The 26,580-nt window shown below is 36.4% G+C and overlaps 1 protein-coding gene across 1 annotated transcript in view; it reads left to right on the top strand.

Moving 5' to 3' along the window:
- The window catches only part of TTBK1 (tau tubulin kinase 1), a 1,416,073-nt gene that overhangs the window by 428,794 nt on the left and 960,699 nt on the right, over window positions 1-26,580 (top strand). The window contains exon 3 of the mRNA XM_044060281.1: window positions 329-476. Coding sequence (XP_043916216.1) covers window positions 329-476 — 148 coding nt within the window. The remainder of the gene's footprint in view (window positions 1-328; window positions 477-26,580) is intronic.

The raw sequence follows: 26,580 nt of genomic DNA, 5'->3' as shown, positions 1-26,580 counted from the left end.
CTTTTGTTCAAACAAGTGTAATTTCAAACAAGAGAGGTAGACCCATTGTGGATGGGTGGATATAAAGAAATGCTGTTTAAACAGTTGTTTAGTAAACCTTTGTACATACTGGGCATTTTTGAGCAATGTGCAGTTTGTACCTTGCCATCTTATACAGACATATATGGATAACTATATTTGGACTGCTTTGTTTATGCAGAGTATCCTTTTTATCAATAAACCCTTTGATAGGTTGTATGGCCCAACAAGACTTAAAATAAGTGCGCAGCATGATCTGATGTTTATTTTATAGTGGTCAGTTTACTAATTAGTGTTTCATGGTTTACAGCTGAAGAAGATTGGTGGTGGTGGATTTGGTGAGATTTATGAAGCTATGGATCTGCTGACTCGGGAGAACGTGGCTTTGAAAGTGGAGTCTGCCCAGCAACCAAAGCAGGTCCTGAAAATGGAAGTTGCTGTGTTGAAGAAGTTGCAAGGTAAGACTAAACTGTTATTTCTGTTGCTGTCACTACAGGAGGTTATCTGCATGGGAATGATTCTGCAGAAACGTCACAGTACGGCCGCATTATTTTATAGTGGTGGTGACAGGTATGTATGATAAAACCAATGGTACTGCCACTCCTCTACTCTTCTTTTTCACCGTTGTATTTGTTATAGCCTCCTGCTTCTTACAACACTTACAAATGATATAATCTAATGTTTATGCCCTGTCCTCTTTTTTCATACCAGTTATATTTGCTTTAGTCAAGTGAAAAAAAAAAAGCAGGAAGGGAAAGAGTGAGTTAGGGAAGGCTGACAAAGGACTCTGGAAAAATTAGGTGCACAGTTAGGTTGAAGTACTACCATGACTGAATGATTAGATACAAGATCTCTAATATCACATTATGAAACATTTATCTCTATCTCTGTGTCTGTCTATCTGTGTATCTGTTTAGCTATCTGTCTGTTTGTCTGTCTGTCTATACCTTATATCACAGTTAGTACAAAAAAGTCAACACTCTTAGTATTTACAAGGCTGAATGACTAATCCTTCTGCAGTTTTGGTTCTCATACAGAATGTGTCTGTGTACATCAGAATCAGGGGTATAGATGTTTATTCCCCACTCTACATCACCTTACAACATGTATGGCTATGTACTTAAAGGGACTGATGTAAAGACAATAGCAGTGTAGAAACACTAAGAAAATCAGGTCCGATTTCACTGTTATAGGGCTATGTGCTATGTACATGCTTTAGATCTCTGTGGCATTTTGTAATCTCCTGTAGGACAGATGGTCCATGCCAAAGTATTGCTTTGGCTGAACTCATATAGAAGGCTGGAGCTTAAATCATTGTGTCAGTGATACCCATTGGTACTACAAGCACTCTCTGTCATGCGAATGAGTGCAAGGACTTTCTCTTTCTTGTCATAACATACTTCACTGATTTGACAGCATTCAAAGATTGTTGCTTCCTTTCCTAATTATGGGTTCCTTTTGAAGCTCTCACGAGTGCAGTTGCAGATCTCAGATGAGTGAGACTGAAGTAAAAGAATGGCGAGTGTGTACTAAGTAGGAAAATGGTGAGTATATACTAAGTGCAAGGTCATGGTACTTTAATGTACTCTTTTTACTCCATAGTACTTCACTGTTGGACTTAGTATACATAAGTAGCAGTGGCATGCAAGGTGCAGGGGCCCTACAGAAACGGTTTAATTGAACTGCAGTTAGTTTTGAGATGCACTGTATTCCTTGGGCAGGGACAATTGTACATTAAGTTTTGTATTTGCAGGATTTGCAATTATGAATTTCATACTTCTGATATGGAACCTCTTGAATTGTTCAAAGTGTTTCGACACATGTTAGGAGCTTGTGATAATAATGCTGGCTATGCCCTTGCAACTCCCACTCTAATATCATCCACCCCATCCAACCACTACCTTTCTCTCCACTCCACTAACTATCTTGATTATAGCAAGCTCAGATGCTCATAAGCCTAGTACTTATTATACAGCAGGAACTTCTCATTGTAACATTTGTTAATGTCTGTTATGTACTTCACAGATAAAGATTCTAGTTGTCTACTGATGTACTATGTTCTTCATCTGTAAATATGTTGTAAGTAATTACTATGTTAAATTGTTAATCGCTATGTAATCCAATGCAACTACTGTCTGTTTATTTTACTGTGGAGCTTTTCTCCCCGGGCCTCCGCTGAAAATGGACCTACGTCCAGTCGGACACTCCCGGTCAACAAATTTAAATAAATAAATAAATAAATAATACATGCTGTTGCACTTTATTCTTATTAGTTTATAATTGTTATGTTGATGGATGATATTTACTTATCTGATCTGCTGAAGTTGTATGACTGTATATTATTCAGGTTCTTTGTCAGACAATATTACTTTTAATGTTTCTGTTTTCTTTGGCCTTAAGACCAGTTCATGACTGAGAAGGGTCAATTGGGTCAGCAGTTAACCACATAACAAATAATTTCTTGACTGGGATAAATGAAAAAATAAAGAAGACTAGAGAGGCTAAAAGTTTCAGTTGATGTAATCCGTAGACCAAATATTCTGAAAACTGAAGTTTTTTTCTTAAATCTGAAAAAGTGAGAATAACTACTAATGAAGTGGTTCAGGTGGCAAAGCTGCTTGGGGGGGGGGGTTTGTAGGACACACTGAAGCCAGTTATAATAAACAGCCACTGGAAAGTTACTTTTCACCTTGTCCATTTAGTTGGCATTGGAATTCCATGATTCAGAATTATGAGATTAAAAACTGAGTGCCATATGACTAAAAACAAATTATCAGAGCAGGACTTTTCTTTCTCGGTGCCTTCTTATTCACCATTGTGCCACAGGTCACTGTCTGGACACATTACTTTGACTTTCTGCAGAGTCTCTCATTTCTAGGAAGAGCAGCATTAACATCACAGTTGTTGTAGGCTATTCAACACCAGAGGACACTGTAACAGAACAGTCAGCTCATTCACAAAAGGAGCAGGAACAGATATCAGCAAGTTTTTGGACTGAATCAGCTGCTTTCTGAAGCAGCAGGCAAAGCTTCAGTTACTTCTTCAGGAGCTGATTTATTAAAGGCCATAGCCGCTTATTCTTAGATTGAGAAACCAGTGTCAGATAGTGACCAGTTATAGGCAAGCCGAACAAAACTGATCTCTGTTTTAGGTATCATAGAGCAGCATTTCTTGTCAGCCAGACTCCTGTTACTTAAATTTTTAGTTATCAAACTACAGGAAATTGGAAGATCATATTAATGAGGACAGACAGATCTTACATATCTATAGCAAACTGATTTAAATCTTTTGCTTAGTTTTATTACACTGCATCGTTTGGTGCTGGCTGCAAAAACATCAGTATTCTCCTTTAAGGACTTGTGTTACAGGAAGATGTCTCCTTGTAAGAAGGTTTATAAAGGTCACCTAGGCTGCTCCAAGTTTATTCTTTATGTGCCAGCATGGAAGAAGAAATTAAACAAGTCATCTTCCTTTACTGGATCTACGTCAACTCATCCCATGGGCTGTAGATTAACCACTGGGCTCTGACCACATTGTCAGTGCCTCACAAATATCTAAATTCTGACTTCTGAAATCACATTTGTACAGAATATTAAGTCAGTGGCAAACTCTGTAAATCGGAGGAAAGAAAGAGCCTTTTTACCAAAGAATACAGTAAGCCAGCTGCCGTGAGAGGACAGCATCTACCTTTTCCATGAATGCATGATTGACTGATCAAGTTTTAATATATTACAAACAGAAAAGCCCAATACGATGAATGGGTGCTTGTTGATAAGTTTCATAATTTACCTTGAGTTTCTCTGACCTCATAGGTAATGAAAACCTTTCTACATGAGGGTTGTATCTGCTCCACATGCAAATCTTATGATTGCATGCAATTTTGCTAAGAAGCAATTCAGTCAGATGAATCACAGTTTTTTCCATATTTCCACTGATAACTGTTTCAAGAATTTAACAATTATCAGTATAAGAAATCTAGTTTCTCAGGCACCAGTACTTAAAGATTCAGATCTGATGTGTAAAATTCCAAAGGACTTTCCTCATAAGTAGCCAAATCTTAGAGTAAGGTAGATCCAATTGTGGTGTGTCAGACGGTATCACACTTCATTTCTAAGAATCTATTGCATTTCAAGGAAACAAGGTGCCAAATAGGTTTATCAGGGCAATAAAATCTACAGCCCACCTAACAATTAGTTAATTAAACTATTTAGTGTACACACAGCAGTTTCAAACACATCTGAGTTAAATGCAGCAAACCATTCACTCTGTTCTGGATAATGAAGATAAAGATAAGTTATTATCCATGTCCTCTGCTACAGACCCGCTTAATGCAAAGATGGTACCACATACAGGAGTCTAATAACTCATCTGTAAGGCACCACTCTCAGCAGTGGCAGTTCGAAGTCACTCTGGGCCAGTCTTTAGAGTCATTCTGACTTTAAAGGATTACCTTACTACTAAAAATCTTTCAGTACAGGAGACAATATTTTTAGTTGCACAAGTACAAGGCGACATATTTATCGGAGGCTTAGCTATACTGAGGTTGGAGGTAGATGAGGCTTAACAATTAACAGTTAGAGTAGGAGGAGATGACATAAAAATGGTGATGTATAATCAGTCTGAAAGAAAGTCTTCACTAATAGATAGTATTCATGTGGAAATTTGGTTGTTAGGTGGGAAGAAAGTGATAAAGATTTGGAAGGTTTTGTTTAATGGTATTTTAAAAGAAGGAGAAATACCAACATCCTGGAAGAAAGCTGTGGTGGCTGTAATACCTAAGGATGGTAAAGACCCATCAGACTCATCTTCATATAAGCCCATTTCAATTTTAAATAATGATTGTAAAGTATTTATGTCTATAATAGATAAAAGAATGGCAAAGGTGTTGCCAAAATTGATAGATATGGATCACTGTGGTGTTATGTAGGGGAGGCAAACGTCTGACAACAGTAATAAAACAATGCTGATCCAGAGGGAAGCAGAATGTAAGAAATTACCACTGTTGTTAGTGAGGCTTGATGAAGAGAAAGCGTTCAACAGAGTAAGCTGTGATTTTATGAGTAGGGCAATGGAAGCATTTGCATTCCCTCATACAATAATAAGGTTAATTAGGAGGCTATATAAAGGATGGTAGGCAAAAATTAGGCTTCTTTATGATACGTTGTGTCTGTACAGAGGAACCAGGCAGGGGCATCCTCTTTCCCTTTGTTATTTGCATTATATTTAGTGCCATTGGCAAAGAAAATAAGGGACTCTCAAATTCAAGCATATAATTGGTATGGTAATCAGGAAAGGTTGGCTTTATTTTCAGACATTATTTTGTACTTAAAAAAAAACAGAAAAGGACATCTCAGTGTTGTAGAACATCTTGAGACAGTTTTGTGTCTTTCTGGGATATAAAATTAACAAATAGAAAACAAAGGCTATATCTGTAAGCTATGTACCCACCCATGAATTGGTTCAGCAATACCCATACTTATGGGGACATAATAAAATGAAGTATTTACGAGTATGAGTTAAAAAGGATTCTGTTATGGCAGCTAAGGATATGTGGGAAGAGAATAAACAAAATATAATACAAAAACTGAGAAACTGGAAGCTTTTGTTTATCAATATGGATTGCAAGATACAAACAGTGAAAATGTTTTAGCCCCTTTAGTTTTATGTGCAGGTCAGTCATATTTTTATTAACTAGAAGAGAAGTTGTGGACAGTAATTAATAAAAAGTTGAAGGATTTTATCTGGGAGGGGAAGAAGGTAATAGTCAAGTGGGATAAGATGATCCTTCCAATAGAACAAGCTGGTTTAGGATTATCTGATTTGAAGTGATATTTTAGAGTTATACATTTAAGGCTCATATCCATAACACAAACAGAAAGATATAATTCAAATTGGAAAGAGATAATAATAAAGTAGAGGAAAATTCTAAAAATAAGGAGGTAGTGAGATTTTGAATGTAAATCCTTAGGAGAATAAAGACAAACCAATTCTACCATGTTACTAAAAGTCTCTGCTGAAAATGAGCCAAAAGCTCAGCCAGACTAACCCAGTTAACAAATGTAAAATAAAATAAATAAATAAATAAAATAAACCATAGAGAATATTATATTTATAAAGTAGCAGAAAGTATTCTAAGCCAACACAAGAATGGAGAAAGGAGATTCTGCCAATAGGCATGACTGCAATTAGGGGTACAGAGAATAGGCAAGAGGGGGCTAGATTTTACTAGAAAAAACTGTCAAAGGAACCAAGTTATTGGGAGCAAATAACCAGAGACTGCCTTCCCTATCAGAGATTGATATCAAGAGTATAGGCAAAGAGAAAGTGATAGGGGAATCCTAAGTGAAAGACATACTCTTATAGAGTTTTTAGTTGAACCTAGAATAGAAGCTGCTGTTAAAAAGGGGTAATTTGTAGGGCATATAAAATATTATATAATAACTGTAGGAATCAATCAGAAAAGGTTATAAAACATTGAGAAGAGAGATTGAATAGAAAAATTCAGATGGAAACAATGGGAAGACATATGTATGGCTACCAAATATGTAACAAAGTCTAGAAGATTCAAGATTTTTGCTTAGAATTGTTTGTACAGGTATTTTTATACCAGAAGCAGACTCAAAAGAATTTTTCCCTGGGTAGACGGCAAATGTTGGAGGCATGATGGGGAAGAAAGATATAACTGAGAGTTTGGAGTTTGAGAGTTTGAGAGCGTGATCAGTTGACACACTTTAAAAAAATCCCTACAGAGCACTTCTTCAGAAATATTGGGTTAGTAAATGGATGTAACTAAGGGAATGATTTTTTGAGCTATGATACAGGCACTGAATTACATAGACATAGTAAGACCTTAAGTTTAATTCTGATGGCTGCCAAAAAGCAATTACTAGAAAATGTAAATCAAAGTCCAAGCTAACTGTATTTGAAGTAGTGAATACTGTAACATAGATGAAAGAATGGAAAGGAGGATTTTTAGAAAAGAGTAGGATCAAATTACATAGAAAATGGGATTTGTAGGAATATCATGCAGAATAATGTTTTAGGGGAAGATTGATGTTTAAGGGAAGGCAGAAATTGATCATTTTATATAATGTTGGATTGATGATAATTGTATAAATGTGAAGCTATTAACATAGTTTGTTTTCCTTTATATAAATGTATGTCTGCCGATGTCTTAAGTGATAATTCAATAAAGGTGTTTTTTACTACCCTGCTTTGCTTACAATGGAGAGCAGTGTCTAATGATTATGCATTTTCTCTAACAAAGTACTTTCATATATCTCAAAGTCATATTTCATATAATTTCTTAGGCATTCTCTATTTGGAAAAATTACATTTTTGTATTATTAGTGGGTAGAGATCAGACAGGAGTCCCCGTGGACTATGATGTTTGCAGATGGCATTATGATCTGTAGTGAGAGTAGAGAACAGGTTGAGGAGACCCTGGAGAGGTATAGATATGCTCTAGAGAGAAGAGGAATGAAGGTCAGCAGGAATAAAACAGAATATATGTGTGTGAATGAGAGGGAGGATAGAGGAATAGTTTGTTTGCAGGGAGTAGAGTTGGCGAAGGTAGATGAGTTTAAATACTTGGGATCAACAGTTCAGAGTACTGGCGAGTGTGGAAGAGAGGTGAAGAAGAGAGTACAGGCAGGATGGAGTGGGTGGAGAAGAGTGTTAGGAGTGATTTGTGACAGACTAGTACCAATAAGAGTGAAAGGGAAGGCCTACAAGAGGGTAGTGAGACCAGCTATGTTATATGGGTTGGAGACAGTGGCATTGACAAAAAGGCAGGAGTCAGAACTGGACATGGCAGAGTTAAAGATGTTAAGATTTGCACTGGGTGTGATGAGGGTGGACAGGATTAGGAATAAGTATATTAGAGGGTCAGCCCAGGTTGGACGGTTTGGAGACAAAGCAAGAGAGACGAGATTACATTGGTTTGGACATGTGCTGAGGAGAGATGCTTGATATATTGGGAAAAGGATGCTAAGGATGAAGCTGCCAGGTAAGAGGAAAAGAGGAAGGCCTAAGTTAAGGTTTATGGATGTGGTGAGAGAGGACATGCAGGTGGTTGGTGTGACAGAGAAAGATGCAGAGGACAGTAAGAAATGGAAACAGATGATTCGCTGTGGCAACCCCTAACGGGAACAGCAGAAAGAAAAAGAAGAAGATTACATTCCTAGGAAGAGAAAAGAAAATGGGCACAGAGATTCAGAAATAACCACGGTGCTTCCATTAAGGGCTACAATAAAAAGGACCTGTTTCTGCAATGTGGATTTTGCAGTAACAGAAAGTATCGAACAGGATCAGAATCAAAAAATGAAAACTGGAAAGCTCACAGTTATAGTGGCAAGTATAGAAAACTTATACAACTACTATATGATAATCAACATTTAATGCATGGATGGTTAAAAAGACGTGCTTTCAAAACAAAAGATGAAAGGTTAATAATTGCAGCTGAAGACAGCAGGCTATGCATATGTTCTTTTACAAAGTCTGTAGAAAAGTGGGAGATACAGACAAATGCAGATTATGTAATACAAAACAAGAAATAGTTTCATATCTGGTTTCTGGTTGGGATATATTTATGGTAGAGGGTCTGTATATTGAATGGCACAATAGTGTAGAAAAACTGTTGCAGTGGGGATTGTGCAAAATCTGCAACATGCAATTAGCTGAGAAGCATTGGAAACATAAACAAATAAACATTACAGAAAATTAACAATTTCTGATCGCTTGGAATCATCCAGTACAAACAGTTAAGAAATCAAAAGCAAGAAAAACAAATGAGAGTAATAACAATAAAAAAAGGGAAAAATGTCATTAATCATTGAAATGGTTATACTTAGCATTTATAGTATCCTTATGCTGTACAGTCACTAAACCCCAGGATTTGCAAGCAGAAACTAGAGAAATATGGGATAATGACAGTCAGATATTCAGACTTCTGTTGAAGGAGCAACAGGGCTACAAAAAGAATTTTCAAGCTTATTTGAATACGATACAATACATGTAACTGTATTAACTGCAGAAGGAGGAAATTCTGGGTGCTGAGAAGAACAATCTTGGCAAACATCAAAGACTGAAGCAATGCTAAATTCTTGAACTGTAATCATACCTTGACCCACTAATGTTGTCCACTGCTGTCACTGCATTAGAAACCAAAAACATTTGGAGAAGTTAAAAAAGGGAAAAAAAAACATTATGTTGATATCTGCCATGAAAAGGTAAGAGAGGATGCTATCCCAGTTCACAAAGAAAGCGGTCATCAGTAGCACCTCTCAGGTCGTCTGGTGGGAATGGTCCTCTTCAAAGCCCCAGGCAAAAATCTGAGCATTTCCACAAATACAAGGACTCCGTGGTTAGGTTCAGGAAGAAACCTTCTTGAGGAAAGTCAAGTGCTCAGCCAGTCTCCCAGACCTTTCAGGTAGTGAGTTACCCTAAGCTAGACAGGGTTCTAGTCCTAAGCAGTTTTCAGACTAGGTTGAAGAAAATGGGATTGTGGGAAGTTTCCTACTGGATCCTATAATAAGGATTGTATCACAAAGTTCTTAGGCATCGCTGTGTTGTGATGATTGTCTGAAGCTTGAACTGACAACCCTGATCCCATGGAGTAGTCTGTATATTTATAGCTGGTAGTGCTGAAGAGCAAGAACTTCCCTCCTGGGATTAGCACCCAGGCCAACATGAGAGAATAAACCTCAGTTGAGGAGGGTCTTTCTGGACTTTCCATACCATGTCTTATTCCTCAGGGCTTTGTTATAAAGAAATCGATGTTTATGTGAAATTGAGTCATCAGTGTTCAGGGTTATCATTAAGGAGTTTGTTTTGAAGTCTGTCATATACCTGACTCAGGTCTTCGTCTGTACAAGTTTTGGCTGGCACATGATCCAGTAGTGGTTTCCAGTCTCCTGACATCCAGCATCGGTCTCTCTCATACTTGCATATGCAGTCTCCACAACACAGGTAGCAGTGCTCATGGAACACCTTTGTACTCTAGGCTATGCTGTCTTTCAGTGGGCTTTGAGGCTTCCATCCCGGAGAAGGACAAGCTTAATGAATCTACTTTCACTCCCACTTTTCCAACATATGGTCTCTCTATGGAGGTGCACTGTGGCATATAAAGAAGAATTTAGACTTGTATTTGGCTTTTAACCCTTTCCCCTAGCTGCCTCTAGTGGAGTTTCTGGGTAAAAAGTCTAAGAAGTCTTAGGGTGTCTCATTGCTGGAGCCTGCCATTTAGGATGTCATTACAGCAATCATGAGAGACCCTAATTCTGCCACGTTGACTCTCCTAGAAAAGCTAAACCACAAATTCTGCTGCTCAGAGGGTCTGTAGAGTTTGCTCTTGTGTTATAGAAGGGATGTTTTTCCCCTCATCATTTCCTGCTCTTGAAAGGTATGGATGGCTTTCATCCAGTTTTGGACTTCAGCAACTTCAGCCAGCTCATCTGATACTTTTTCAGTTTCATATGGTCCTTTTGCAGGAGATTATGCCTTTGCTCCCACAGGGTGCCTGGATGGTGTCAGTAAGTAGTTCAGATATCTACTGACACTTCAGCATCTGGGGTCCACACATAATAGTCTTCCAGTTCACTCTATGTGGGTGTCACTTACAATACAAAAGTGTTATGATTTGGTCTTTTCTTTGTATCTTGACTCTTTACCAAGATATTGTCCATGACAGAGAAAACTTTGCAGGTGGATAGTCTCCTGGCTGAAGTTGTTTTCAGTCAGATTGATTTAGGTTTTAGCACTAAATAAGTAAGTCAAGTTTCAGTTTTCTGGATTCTCTGTGATACTGCAGACAAAGGCAGTAGGCACCAAATTTCTTTTGACAGATTTATTGAACTACTGTTCTATGTAAGTGAATTTATTCAACCTTCCAATAAAAAATTAGTAAAATGAAAAAATTGAAAAGATTATAGTAATAACACTGCCTGGAATAACACAATATTATTTCATAATGCTGGTGTGAAACAGTCAACAGCAAGTGTCTTATTTTACTGTAAGTTGTCCTAGAATAGCTGAACTGTCATTGTGTCTAGTAAATAAAAGAAAGCTGCTGAAGTGGTAAAGAAGTAATTTGGAAAATATCTGACTATTGCTTTACTGCTTGTAGTTCATTTGCATGATGATTTTAAACCAAGAAGCAATTGTCAATCAGGAAAGTAGCCTTTTTTATCTGGTGTACGTATAGTGAACTGCTTGAATTACATGTAGATATACTGCTGTATTGTTCTCTTGTACAAATGTCATAGGTGTATACAAGGTAAATGACCATGTGGGCCTTTTTAAGCCTTGGAAGAGAAAGGCATGAAATGCACATAGATCACTACTAAAGATAACTAAAAATCAATGTAAATACCACTGTTATATGAAAACAAACTGTTCCACTTTGGGTTAAGTACAAGTCGTTCACTGTTGATGAACCAGGCTTTGCAAACTGTTTAATTAAAGAAACCATAAGCGCTTTCATCTCCGATATAAATACACAAGACTTCAGTAGATACAATGAAACAGACAAACCAGGATTTAAAACCTTCTGAAGGTCATGTGACCAAATGGTGCCAAAAAAATAAAAGAAACAGGCTCACTTTTAAAGTCAAATATATTCAAATTTTAAACACTGCAAGACCTTCCAGTTAATTAAAAGTGGATAAAACACTTTCTAAAATGTATAAGGTGAATGTGAAATATTAAATAAATGTTGAAAAATAGATAATGATTAACAATAGTTGGCATTAAGCTTAAGTAAACAAGAAATAGAAATAACCCCATTCAAGCCTGGCGGGCTAACTGAATTCAAACACAATTGCCAAGTAAGTTCTTTCTTTTCTAGTGTTAGACCCCATGAGTCTCCCTTGGGATGCATGGGCAATTGCTCCAGAATGACAAATTTAAATTGGTGTTCTGGGTATACTGTTAGGTGTTTAAAAGGTGCATTAGTTTCACACTTAGTTCTAATTTCATAAAGATGTTCACAGGCTGTTGGAGCATCCGTTCAGTCTTGCCAATGTACAATATTGGCAAAAGGCCACATAAACTACTCCTTTCACTGTGCAACTATAGTTACCATTTATTCTAATATAGAAACCATTGATTTTTACTTTGGTGCAACAAAGAATATTTTTACAGTAGTTGCAAGCATGGCACATTTGCATGCCTTTCCATTTACAAATTGAGTGGTGTGGAAGTTTGCCAGATATTCAACTCTTTCATGTAGTCTCTAATGGAACTGGGGATTTTATGTTTAAAACTTTAGTTCTCATGTTATCCGGCAAACACATGCTGACATTTTTTCTAAAGGCTACACCTTTGTCATTGGTTGGGGCACTAATCTTAAATGTATACTAGGAAGTTGAATTTGGGCATTATGTTTGGCAATGAAGCTGAACATACCCAGTCATTAAGAGTCCCTAGCATATGCAATCCACCACTCCTTCCCTTTTGCTTCTTTTTGAGAAAATGCCTGAACCTGAATTTAGATCCCAAGTCAGTTGATACCCCTCTGTGGAAAAATCCAACTTGACCAAATCTGAGTTGGATTTGATTAATAAACTTAGAACATCTAATGTCCGGATTATGAAACCTGACAAAGGGGGTGGATTTGTTCTTATGCACCTCTTGCAATATACTGAGAAGAAGTACAACATTTTATTTGGAGACATCAAAGATCAGGGGTCTAAAATGAACTTACCATTGTGTATTCCAAAATTTTTGCTACTTTGCAAGATATGCTTATGCAAGGCCAAATTACCCTTGACCAATATGAATATCTAAACCGCAAGCATCCAGTAGTGCCTACTATTTTTGGAGTTCCCAAGCTTCACAAAAATCAAAATGATTCACCAATGAGGCCCATTTTGGATGTTAGGCAATAGATCACACACCCCTTGGCTAAATTTTTAGACCACCATTTAAAAGAGCTGGTCCAGAACATTGACCGCCTATGTAAGGATTCATGGGAATTCCTTAGGAGATGTGATGCTTTACAATTCAAAGATGACATGTTTTTTCTTACAATTGATGTCAAGGACATTTTCACAGTTATCCTCTACCACACTGGTTTACAATGGTACACAGAATTTTTAAATGATCATATGGAATTTTCCTCAGATGATATCAATCTTTTTATTGAATTTTTGTATCTCGTACTATACAATAATTACATTCTTTTTGACAGCCAATAGTTTTATTTAGAAAAAAGGGGGTAGCCATGGGTCATTGTGGGGTTCTTTGTATGCCAACATCATCATGTTGAAATGGGTGGAGAAATTCATCTTTAGTAGTCCTTTCAAGGACTCATGGTACCTTTATATCAGATACCTCAATGCTATTTTTGTGGCATGGAAGGGTGATATGCGTTAAATTCCAGTTTTTCTTAACTACCTTAACAACACAACTAGTTTTTGGCTTTTACCTATACCACTGGCACTGATCACATATCATACTTGGACATTTTACTTGAAAAAGATGGGATGAACAAGAGACTACTTTCAAAGATCTTCAGGAAACCCACTTATTCCAACTCCTTCTTATACTATACCAGCTCCCACTCAACCTCACAGAGAAAGGCAGTACTTAAAGGGCAATTTGTTCATGCCACATGCATGACCACTTTATATGAGGATTTCATTAGTGAATGTACCCTACTTATGGACATGTGCCTCAAAAGAGGATACCCCAATGTTTTTAGCAACAACATTTGGGAAGATGTTTTACAAAAAAGACAAAATAACCATTTTAGACTATTCTATCAAGTAAAACTTTGGAGAACTGTGGTACATTGATTTTCCTTGAACAGCCACTTGCAGGGCAGTCTGGGGCAAATACCTACAGGTATAGCTTCATGACATCATTTTCTATGGATCATGAGCTATTCAGAGGGTGGCCTAATGGTTAAGGTGTTTGCCTTATGAACACAAGGTGCAGGGTTTGAGTCTCACAAGGGATAATTGGCTAGGCTTAAAATGGCTTGCAAGGGCAGTTAGCTTGGTACTAATCTATGAACCTATAAAAACTGGTGTATTTTCAATTATAATAATTACATCATTAACAAGGTGGGGGACAAGCCAATCATTATTTTTAGGAAAGGCACCAGTTGTAAGCAATTATTTGAATCATCTGGCAGACTTCCACACCATTCAATTTGTAAATGAAAAGGAATCCAAAAGTGTAGTGCTGGCAAATACTGTAAAAATATTTTTGTTGCACCAAAGTAAACAACAGCGTTTTCACTGTCAGAATAAATCGTAGCTATAGTTGCACAATGAAAACAGTAGTTTATGCGGCCCTTTGACAATCTTGCAACAATTTCTACATTGGCAAGACTGAACTGATGCTCAAACAGAGAGCTTTTGAACATTTTCATGAAATTAGAACTAATTGTGAAACTAATGCACTTTTTAAACACCTAACAGTATACCCAGATCACCATTTTAAACTTGTCATTCTGGAGCAATTGCCCATGCATCCCAGGGGAGCTCCACGGGGGGGGGGGTCTAACACTAGAAAAGAAAGAACTTACTTGGCAATTGCGTTTGAATTCAGCTAGTCCACCAGGCTTGAATGGGGATATTTCTACTTCTTGTTTACTTAAACTCAAAGCCAACCAACATTAGTCATTATGTATTTTTCAACATTTATTCAATATTTCACATTCACCTTATACATTTTGAAAAGTGTTTTAGTCACTTTTAATTAACTGGAATGTCTTGCAATGTTTAAAATGGGTTAAAAATTTGTACATACTTGACTTTAAAAGTGAGCATGTTTCTTTTAAATTTTGGCGCAATTTGGTCACATGACTTTCAGAAGGTTTTAAATCCTTGTTTCTCTGTTATATTTCTCTGTTATATTTTATCTGATGAAGTCTTGTGGATTTACACCTGAGACAAAAGTGCTTATGGTTTGTTTTATTAAACAGTGAATTATTCGCAAAGCCTGGTTCATCAACAGTGAGTGATTTGTAATTCACCCAAAGTAGAACAATTTGTTTTCACTTAACAGTGGTATTTATATTTATTTTTGGTTGTCTTTGGAAGTGATCTACCTGCATTCCATGCCTTTCTCTTCCTGGCTGTGCTCTTTTTCCAAGTTTGTTTCCTTTTTAAACCTAGTTATGCATCCCAGGGAAGAATCAAATCCTGTGCCTGCTTCTCTGTGCGGTAAACACCTTAGCCATTATGCCACTCCCATTCCCCTCCTTTGTTTAATTAACTGACACCTGAAGCAGTCAATGAATAACTTTGGATGACATGTGGTTTCCTTAGCTGTATCTCTAGTATGGGTTCTGTCAGTACACTGAACAACCTAGTTAGTGTTACATATTTGCACTGCTAATTACATTAAATTTAGTGCTAGTAATGTGGGAGCATTTTGAGTGACACCTAATAAATAATTTAAGTGTTAAAAAATATGTTTAGTTTTTTTTTCCAAAGAAATGCTATTGTTGAAAAAGTGCCTATATTTATTAAAGCATTCCTGTTTAGTAGTTAGTTAGTGAGTGAGTATCATAACCCAGTGGGGCATTAAAAGAGAGCTACGCTCAGCTGACTCTCAATTTGTAACTTCGTCTAGGAAATATTTTACAGCTGTATTACGTGCAAGTATGTGATACTGCAACTGTTCATAATAAATAATACATAGGTAGAAACATGCTTAACTGTAATGGAATGTAGTATTTCTATAACTGTAGATGTGTAGCAAAGAATTGGACAGTTAATATTTAATTGAATGCATTTTAGTAACCAGGCTAGTGTGCAATACAGAACATATGCACTATTCTGGTTATTTAAGGTACTGACTACCTCTTGTTTTCATTCTTAGTCACAAGCAACATTTACACTAGCTTTGAAGTGCTGTACATCATCATGAGCATAAGTTAGATAAACCTTTAAATAGTTTTCAAAATTGTATTATATACCTATAACGCTTGCACACACACACACACACACACACTAGGAATTGTGTCTTTCTGTATAATATTATAAGAAAGCATATGCTAAAATGTGTTAGACAAATTTTAAGGTGGTCTGTGGTTTTGTGCAATCATAGTTGGGAATTTATTAAGTTTAACTGAAAACTCACATTTTTAATTTTTTTTCACCCAGAAACAGGTTAACAAATGAAGGGTTGACTATAAGCCAAGAAACTCAAACAACAGGCAGTATAGAAAAAAAAAGAAGCAGGAAGAAAGAGTGAGCAAGAAGAAGAGACAGTAGGAAAATGGATCTATTATGGAATGTCAAACTGCAAAACCCTGAGCCTCACAAATGCTGAGAAACAATGTCTGAAATGCAGAAAGGCAAAAAAGTAAACAGTAAGAGCCTTTTTTTTCAGAAGCAAACCCCTTGAACCCCTGGATATGAAAGGACAAGCCCTGCGTACCCCCCAAGCTTATAAGTATCAACTCCATGATCACGCCAACTTGAAGACATGAGAAATGTCAAAAAAAGAATGATGTCACTGTTGGCACACACACACAAAAACTGGACTGTCAGTGATTTCCTATGGAAAATGGTGACTGGCATTTTGTTCCTCAGCTTCCTGTGCTTTGGGCAATTGATACTCAAAGAATTTCAATTCCAAGGAAAAAAGCATGTTATCTGAAGATAGTTTAGTAATCTTGAAATATCAAAGAACACAAGTTAATATTAAAGCAGCTGATCATAAAATAATAGAATATGAGATGGTTATAGGTTTAGAATAAATAAAGATGGTGAAAGTTAAGAAAAAAGATGAAATAGGGAATGAAATACTATTAGTTACAAAAGACAGAAAATAATAATAAGTACAGATATCAGAGAGAGAAAAAAAAATAAATAGCAGGAAAATGAAAACAAATATATCATGAGGGAAAAAATTACCGCAAAATGAAATCAAAGATGTCAGTACAGTTATAGGGAAGGAACATAAGACAGCAAAAAAGTGAAAAGACGGTGGTCAAGTAGAGAGAAATCAGTAGAATTTTTATGAAACTATAAGACACATTCAGGACGAGAAAAAAAAAATCACAATATCCCAAAGTGGAATTTTTAAAGAAACGTTTTCAGTTAGAATACAACATAAAAAATAATCATTTTTTAAACCTAATAAGATAAAATGAAATGTGATAGCTTGGGGTTAAATATATTTGGAACTATTCAGATTCACATGTGGTTTAAAGCAAGCTTGGAAGCAAATTGCAGGAAAAAAGTATAAAAATGAGAAGTTATTGGCATCTATATTACTTATCTTCTCTTATACCCAAAATGTAAGTGACAGGATAGCTGACTGCTAAGTCAGTGTAATCAGAGATAAATAAATTAAAGCTGAAGAACTGTTTAACATAATAAATGTATAGGAAACTCATGTTATTTATTCTATTCAGGACTAAGAACACAAGGCTAGCAAAACTAAGGAAGCAACAACAATGTGGTTTAATCATGAGGGTGAAGCCAACCAAAGGTAAATTTTATGATCCCCACTCCCAGTTATGGCAATTGCTTATCTTCCTTAAATTATGTAATTGTATAATGACACTTTAGTGTTCTTCTACCTTCTCTCTTGTTTACTGGTGTACAACATTTTTGTATAGTATATAGTTCACCATGCTTGTGCAATACATCAGTGCATTGCAAGTAAGGTGGTGAAGAAGAGATAATTCTCTTAATGGTTATGTCTTTCATTCTCTACTTTCTTTCTGTGCCTTTAATGAAGAGTGGACTGTATGAATCTCTAATGTATGGCATCACTGAGTAACAAAAATATTCACCAATTTACCAGAAAATTTATAATTTTACAAGGGACAGGGCAAAAATAAGAAGAAAATAAGGTACATTCTACTAAACTTGACAGTTTAGAAGTAAGGTTAATGGTTATACAATTGAGCATAATACTAATATCTATAACTTTCAGTTGTTTATTGTTTTCCTCATATTTTACACTGTCCGTCATAAAATATCTTAAAGATAGTCTTATTCTTCATATCCTAATTAAAGTCCAGCTGCTCAACAATATGTTAATGGATGGACTTCTTTCTACTGGAATATGCTTGATTTACAATGGACACACCAATTGGGTGTCCATCTAGTGTCCACTCTTTTGAATAGTGATTACCATTTATATTATAGGTAATAAATAATGTTAAATGTAGAATGTTTCATATGTGGGGAATGTATTCAATTGTTTAAGAATGGCATATTTGTTTTAAAGAAAATTTTCAAGAAAATAGCCATCAAAAATTCAGATACTAAAAGAAGATGAGGGGAGAAGAAAAGTCAAAAGCAAATTTATCAAAAGGTATACAAATAAAATGAAAAATAATGACGTCCCCAGATGGAATGGTGTTATTAATGCATTTAATATTACAATACATAGAGATTCTATGATGAAGGAAAATGTCAGCTTATTGACTTGTTGACTCACATGCATCCTAGAAGTTAGCATTCTGTTGGTTGCGCTTCAGTGATTTGCATTTTTTAAATTGATACTATTGTTCTGCTCACATGCTGCTACATAATGCGTCTGTGGAAACTAATACTTGGCACATCTAATAGTAGACTAGTTTTGATTATTGTTATTTGCAACTCTAAGTTACTGGTTGTTGTTTGCACTCTTTTATTACATTTGTGAATTTGGTGTTGTTGTTCTGCTAACTTAGCACATAGAATGCCTTCTCATGCGACTGGTTGTTACCTTACTGATAAGCTTGCATAATGACTTCTAGGTTACTGATTATTGCTTATACTGCTATGTTACATTAGTGATTTGCCACATTCTGCTGCCATGTTACATGAGATGCCCATACGTGGATCTGGCTCTTTATCTCACTCTGCTGGCTGCATGCTGACTCTGAGCTAGCTTTAGCTTGTATTTTGTCTAAACATAGTAGTTGAATCTTGCATTATTTGTTTGGTTGTTGTCTAAACATCTACACTGCAACATTTGCTCAGTACTGTTATATTATACATATTGATAGCTTATTTCTTTACTATTATTGTGTTAAAGTTAGTTTTGAGTGTATTATGTATTTCCTGCCCACCACAGCATAGAATTATAGCATCTGTAATCACTTATTCTTCTTTGTACCTAGCTCTAGCCTCTGCATTTCATTTCCCAACCACCGTGAAACCACAGATTATCCTTACCTTTTTCTATTGCCAGCCAACTAGTATTAGGTACTTTGAAGCAATGTAGCAACTGTGTTTTCTTCACTGGCAATCCCATATTACCCTATATGGCTTTATATCCTCTGGGAAGAATGGAAAAAAAGACCTAGACAACACTAGCAAGTACCAAAACTTTTTTAATCCTAAGAAAATCAACTAGGCTTACCACTAAAACTGCAAAAGCCTCATTCTTTAGGAGATTACAGAAGTCCCAAATACAAGACTGTCCAAATCTGCTCTGGAACACTTAAAAAACTGACTCCAGCATCTTCACATGCAAAACTAATGATCACAACTTAACAACACAAATGCCTCAGGACTTAAAGTGCAATATAAATCACCCAACACATCATTTACAACACCTTTCCAACAGACAAGCCTAACCATGCACCACCCCATCGAACCTCTACACCCATACCTCTAATATATAAATGTTCTTAACAAGGTCTGCAAACAATTCATATGTAAGATCAGAACTTATAAGGCCAGGTATGAACTGGATATCACCACCTTTTCTTAAAATAAACATTAAGTCTTCTTTAACTGTTAGGAATCTCAGAAGTAATGCTCAATACCACACTGGGCTTATGTTATATGGTACCTCCTACTCTAACCCTTTGGACTTTGCAAGTATACTCACAGATAAATTCAGTGCAGGCTTCTTCCCACTATGCCACTTTTTCTTTCTACCCCATATAAATCCATCTCTATCTCCACTACAGTTACCACTGATCAGTACTTAAATGTCCTCTCCAAAACCATAAATGTTAGCTCTTTGAGTACAGATAAGATAACCGGTCATCTCCTAGTCATCACTAAACAAAGCCTTATGGAGTCCTTTGCAAACCTGTTAAACCTTAGCTTCTGCATGGGTTGTGTGCCTAGGGACTGTATGGCCATAACAGACCAGAGAACTATTGACCATTTAGTTTCACCAGTGTTATTTGTAAAGTAATGGAATGACTTATTATAGATCTTATAAATAATGACATCGGCAGCCTGCAATTCCTCAACACAAACCAATCTGATTTTGTGAAAGGTGTGTTATGTCTACTGAATCTGGAAATTTTTTTCAGGAAGGTAATTAAAATACTGGATAATGGCCAGTCAGTACACACTTCCTACCTGGATGTAGGAAAGGCCTTTAATACTATTCCACATTTAGTCTTGACAAACTCACCCTACACATTAAACCCTATGTAACTCACTACATGCCTAAGGCTCAAAGAGAGAACCCAGAGTCAGAGTTTGTGGCATACACTGCTCTAAAATTATTAATATCAGTGACATCCTACTGGATTGTGCAGTGGTTCCACTGTTCTTCAGCATATACTTTTCTGATGTCCAAGCTGACATCAAGAGTCTGTGGCTGACAATGTTTGCAAATGTGAAGCTGTCATTAACTTTCCATCTCACACATCTTTCTTGCAAGAGGGCCTGTCTTGCACCAACTCTTGTTGTCAGAACCACAGACTCAGGTTTAATACCAAAAATATGGTAGTGTACCTTTCAACCTACCACATAAATGATACCACCCTCAAAAGTAATATAGTCATTACAAAATTAGGCACAGTCATTGACTGCCATGTGTTAACTATTATTAGGAAATCTTTCTTTTTAGCCTGAGCATTAGGTACAGGCCTCCTTAATCTGGCCTGTACAGAATACAGTACCCCTTTTGATATGTTCCTATCCAAAGATATTGCCTGACTTGAAAAAACACAATGATTCATGACCAAAACAATTTCAAGTGTGAGCTTCTTAAGATATACAAAGTTTCCACACACCCTGTCACTTTACATTGTCTCCTATAGACTCATATGTGGCAGCTTCTTCCTGGTCTGCAAGGCTATGCATCCAATCCTGCCGTACCTATTGTATATATGAAACAATGCCAGTACAACCAATTCCCATTCAAAGCACCTACATATTAATAGAACACAATGGCAGTGTAGATGTCTCTCCAAAAATATCCATTACTTACGGAATAAACTAGCACTCCATTTCAAACAAAGCATCTCCCTAACTCTGTTTAAAGCCAACCTAAATGAGTGAATGGGCATTCAGAAATTCACCCCTGGGCTGCCATCTCAGGCCCTTATAGGTTGGAGTGCCGGTTCTGGGGATAGTAGTTGCCAATATCCTGGTGGCTTACTGAACCTATTGCTTAGTACAAACCAATGAACTTATAAGACAGCTAAAGACAGTGGCCATAAATAATGAGCTGTTAATTTCCAAGACATTTGAAGGTCTAGAATCTTGAAAAGGAAGAACCATAGTTCTAGTCCTCAAAAAATAAAAAAAAAGAGCGATGAAAATGAGATAAAAATCTTAGACTTTACTGTCAATGAAATTTATCTCATAATTCTGCAAGTCTTGAAAAAAAATGAAGAATTAATTTATTAAAGCTATAATTTGCCTTTAAAAATGGAAGATCAACCCAAGAGGGCTACTTTCTCATTCATTATTTCATAGAAAAATATGTCCATCTCCATGAACAGTAATTGTTTTCTGTTTATTTACATTTAGAGGTAGCTTACAGTAATTCTGTTTGAATTAAACTGTGGGAGATAATGAGGGCAAAATGATATAGTAGGTGTACTAATTGTCCTGTACAATAATGACTAGGGAAAAGTGTGAATAATACCAAAAGGTAAATTAAAACAGTGTCTCACAATACAGATGGAAATATTTCAGGATTTCCGTTTGGAACCATGGCCATTCGTCATCAGTATAAATTAGGTGCTTTCAGAGATTGTGGAGGCAAGTAAAGATGTTCCAGAAGTAATGAATGTTAAATAAAGAGTCACAGGTTTCCCTGACAGTCTATTAACTTTGATCTTGAGGTTTTCAGCACATAATAAACAATTAATGAAAACAGAACAATTAACAATTGAATTTAAATTAAAAATAAATATAACCAAATACAAGTTGATAATCCTTAATTTATAGGAAAAAATATATAAATCTTATTGTTATAAGAGGTATTCAGATGACACTCATACTTAAAGGTATTTTGGCCTGAAATATTTAAATTATAATTCTTGGAAGATTTATACACACACACACACACACACACACACACACACACACATATATATGTGTGTGTGTGTGTGTGTGTGTGTATGTATGTATATATATATATATATATATATATATATATATATATATATATATATATATACACATTGACTTTTATGTTTACTGGGAAAGTCCGACTGGGCACAGGTGCCTTTTTTAAAGGAGTCCCAGGAAGAAAAACTCTAAGGTAACAAAATTAATGCAATCAATATTTATAATAAAAAAATGTATACTATAGTTTCAATGAATACATAGCATGGCATAGTAGTCAGTATAATGACAATTTGTATTGCTATTCACAGATATTGTATTGTATTGAGAATTTACAGATAGAAGAGTGATGTATGAGATAGAAAGTGGGAATTTCAGAAATAAATTAGAGTGAGGTATTAGATGGGATAAGGAAGTTTAAGTATTAATAGAGAAATAGTGATGGAATGGTAATTTGGTTGTGCTAATTAGAAGTAGATGTAATAGTTTAAGAAGTACAACAAAAGTGAGAGATTAGAAGGGAAAAAGCAGGTTAAGTGATTTAGTGCTTTAAAGGAAGATATATGGAAGTGATGAAGGTTATTAGGAGAAGCTATGTCCCAGATTAGGAGCAAGGACAAAGCCGGGAGGCAGAGAGGAAGTCTTTTAATAATGTTTGAAAAGATGAAAGTGTGAGATAGACCTGATTTTATAAGAATTTTATTCCAAGTTCTAGTTACATTATTGAAACAGAGACTGACCTTGCATCCCTTTGTGGTTTGCAGATGATAAGCACTAGTTTATCATTTAAAAGAAGGGGGTGGTTTGGTAGATAGAACTGGAGCATGGGACTAATTATTGGCAGGCAAATGAGGTATAGATGATTTTATGGGTTAAGATGAGCTCGGTATAAGATAGATAGTGATGAGGTTTGAGCCAATTAAGTGTTTTTAGTGCTAAACATTGGTGAATCTGGTAAGGTTTTTTGCCAGCAAGTCTGGCAACTTTGTTGAAACATTGTTCAAGTTTAGAACTAAGTGAAGCTTGTAGGTTGGTTATGATAGGGGCTCCATATAGGAGAGCAGGGTAAGAGGTAAGTGGTAGCTGAAGTTACATGGCAGAGTTTGTAAGGAATGTCTTTACTTTATGAAGGGTACCTAGTTTTTTATGGGTTTTCTCGATGCTATCGTGGATATGTAAATCAAATTTAAGATAGTCACTAATTGTCATGCCTAGTAGTTTTGCATATGAAGTAACTTCAATCATGTATTATTTAAGGAAGAAAAAAAGAGAAGTCATTTAGTTTTTTTTCTGAGATTTAGTAGCAGGTGCTCATCCTGTAGTCAACTTTCAAAAAAGTTAATGGCTTCTCAAGTAATTCACTGAAGATGTATGAGGTTATATTAGGATAGAATCATCAGCATCGTGTATGAGGGAAGCTTTATGAGAAGATTTATATAAATTGTTAGTGAATATATTGAAGAACAGAGGGACAGGAATAGAGCCCTGTAGCATATCAATGTATCAATGGAAGGAAGGAAGGGAGAAAAGGTGAGTCATTTAGCAGACTGTTATTATCAGTTAAGAAGCTGTAAAACCATAGTAATGTGAATTGTGAAAGCCCTAGAGAAAAGAGTTGACAGAGGAGTTTTTGGTGAGAAATTGGACCAGAAGCTTTAGAGACATCAAGGAATACAAAAGAAACGAGTTTGGCTTTGTCTCTAATAGCATCTGTGAAGGTTAATAAGGCCATGGTAGTGCTATGGGTAGGTCTAAAACGAAGCTGTGTTCGGGGTTAGGAGCTTTTTCTGAAGGATATGTTCAAATAGTCATTTGTGAATGCACTTTTCCATAAGTTTTGACAAAGGGGATAATATGGCAGTAGGTCTGAAACTGGTTATACTAGATGAGGTTCATTTATGAATGGGCATGATGAAGAATTATTTTGCATTGAGAAAGAAATTATGATTCCTTGATAGATCTATTAATTAGGACATACACAGGATAGGCTATAGAAATGGCAGCTAGCTTGAAGTATTCTGCTGGGAGACTGCTTGTTGAAGGAGAACAGAGTTTCAGATTAAGGAGTTGTGATTTGATGTAGGAGGATTAGATGGGTTTTATGGTGATACATGGAGTATTTGCTGTTGGAGGTCAGGATTGTTAGGGGGAAGGTCTTTAGTAAGGGCCTTAATGCTTTCTATTAAATGTGTTTTAAACTGAGCAGTTATTTCAGAGGGAGTGTTATTTGGGGCAAGGTTAGGAGTGGTGGTTGTTCCCGGATAGAGTATATTGTTAATAGGCAACCAGAGTTTTTTATGGTTGGAGCATTGGTTTAGTAAGGGGCTACAGTACTAGATTTTCTTGTCTGCATTTATCTGTCTTTTAGTATGGTTACATAATTCTTTAAAGTGTTGTGGGTTTTGGAGAGATCTGTGTTTTAACAATTCTTTCCAAGCCCTATCTCTTTCATGCATTAAGTGCCTGCTATGAGTTTATCTAACCAAGGAGTATTTTTTTCTTTACTTGTTGTGTTTTAGTTGGAGCCAGACTATTCAGGATTCTCAGGAAAAATGTGTTAAATTTGTGTGAAGCTGCATCAAGTGGAATATTTTTAGGATAGACTAGTTAAAGGACCTTAGGATTCTATTAAATTTATCAGGGTTAAAATTACTGAGGTTATTGGAAGTTCTAAGTTAGTGTTGTTTGACATGATGTGTAACAAGTCTGTTTGCCTATACAGGGAGGTGGTCACTGAGGGAATCAGGAAGGGTGCTGCTGGAAACATACTTACTGGAATCAGACACCAATATCCAGCAGAGAATTAAGCCACAGTTTTTGGGATACTTATAATGAGTGGGGCAGGAAATGAGTTGAGTCAAGCCAAACAGGATGAGGCCAGTTGATGGGTGTTCTGTGGAGATAATCTGCTAGTTGAGGTTTATCTTTTCATTAGAAATTATATGTAAGATTCAGTTTAGGTATTTTCCAGGGTTGCAGCATTATTGCCTGGTGGAATATAGAGTACTATAATAAATAGCTGTATATGGTTATGTACTTTAAGATAGGATATGAAGAGTTTGTCATTATAGAATTTGGGAATAGGTTTATTATAGGGTAGGATTTCAAGATATTCAGGGTACAGTAAAGCTACTCCACCACTTTTTTTTTTTAGATCTATCAGCCATGATGGTGTTATAACCAGTTACTGAAATTTCAGACCAAAGTTTCCGGGGTTTTAGCCATGTTTCCGTTATAGCAAAAATATTTGGTTTATTGTGGGAAATCCAGGCATGGACTTCTGAAATTGTATCATAGATGCTACGGGTATTTAAGAAAATAAATGTAAGCTGTTTAGATGAGTTTAAGGTACATGGATTGGGTTTTGATGGTTTTGGTGATGGTGGTGTGGTCCATGTTTTAGATGGAGATGGGCGGTCTGAATAGCAAGAGGTGTTTGGCTTGAGATGAGCTTTGAAGCCTGTTGGAAGTCAGGAAGGCAGGAGGAGCTGGGCTTGGGGTGAATATCACAACAGAGTGGTAGGAGAGAAAAAGTTGGATAGGTTTGTTAAGCTTGTTGTGGTTTAACTTTAAGAATTAATTTTGTTTTGTATAGTAAGTGTGAGGGTTTGATTAATTTTGTTTTGTATAGTAAGTGTGAGGGTTTGAGCCATGGTGGTACAGCAGTAGCATTGTTGCCTCACAGCAAGAGGTTCTCCAGTTCGATTCACAGCTGGAATGCCTTCATGTGTGAAATTGGCATGTCCTCCCCGTGGTCGAATGGCCTCCGAAAGACATGCGTGAATGGGCATGCCTTCTATGAAGGTTGGGCATTGGGCTGGCAACTCGGCACTATAAAAAAAAATCTACTGCCAATCATTACCAATCATTAGTGGACCGGAGTTCTGCTTTGGTGACCCCTAACCGGGAAAAGCCGAAAAGACCAACAACAATAGTAAGTGCGAGGGTTTAGTAATTTAAATTTGAAGTACAGATTGGGTGTATATACTGGAAGTGATTAGTGGTGAAGTGGGGTGATCTGAATAGTTATAGGTGAAGCAGACAGCGGGAGAAATGTGTTTAAGACTGAGTGCTGTATGATAATTTGTAAGGTGATAAAACACAAATATTTAGTAATATTTAAGGCTACCCAGCCACAATACAACTCCCAGGGCTCATATCACCAGAGCCAAGTACACATGAACAGGAATTATCATCATAGCAATTACAACTACAGCTAGAGATACAGCCCACTGAGGTTCCAGAGAGAAGAAGCGAGCTACCATCTGAACCTAAGGATGGAGGACCATAACAGCTGAAGGAGGAAGCAGTGGAAGGGGTGAGAAAGTTGAGG

This window comes from Protopterus annectens, chromosome 1.part0 (assembly GCF_019279795.1).
Source record: "Protopterus annectens isolate FY-2018-M chromosome 1.part0, PAN1.0, whole genome shotgun sequence".
In the NCBI taxonomy this organism is placed as follows: domain Eukaryota; kingdom Metazoa; phylum Chordata; order Ceratodontiformes; family Protopteridae; genus Protopterus; species Protopterus annectens.
This window is presented reverse-complemented; position numbering and strand designations above follow the sequence as displayed.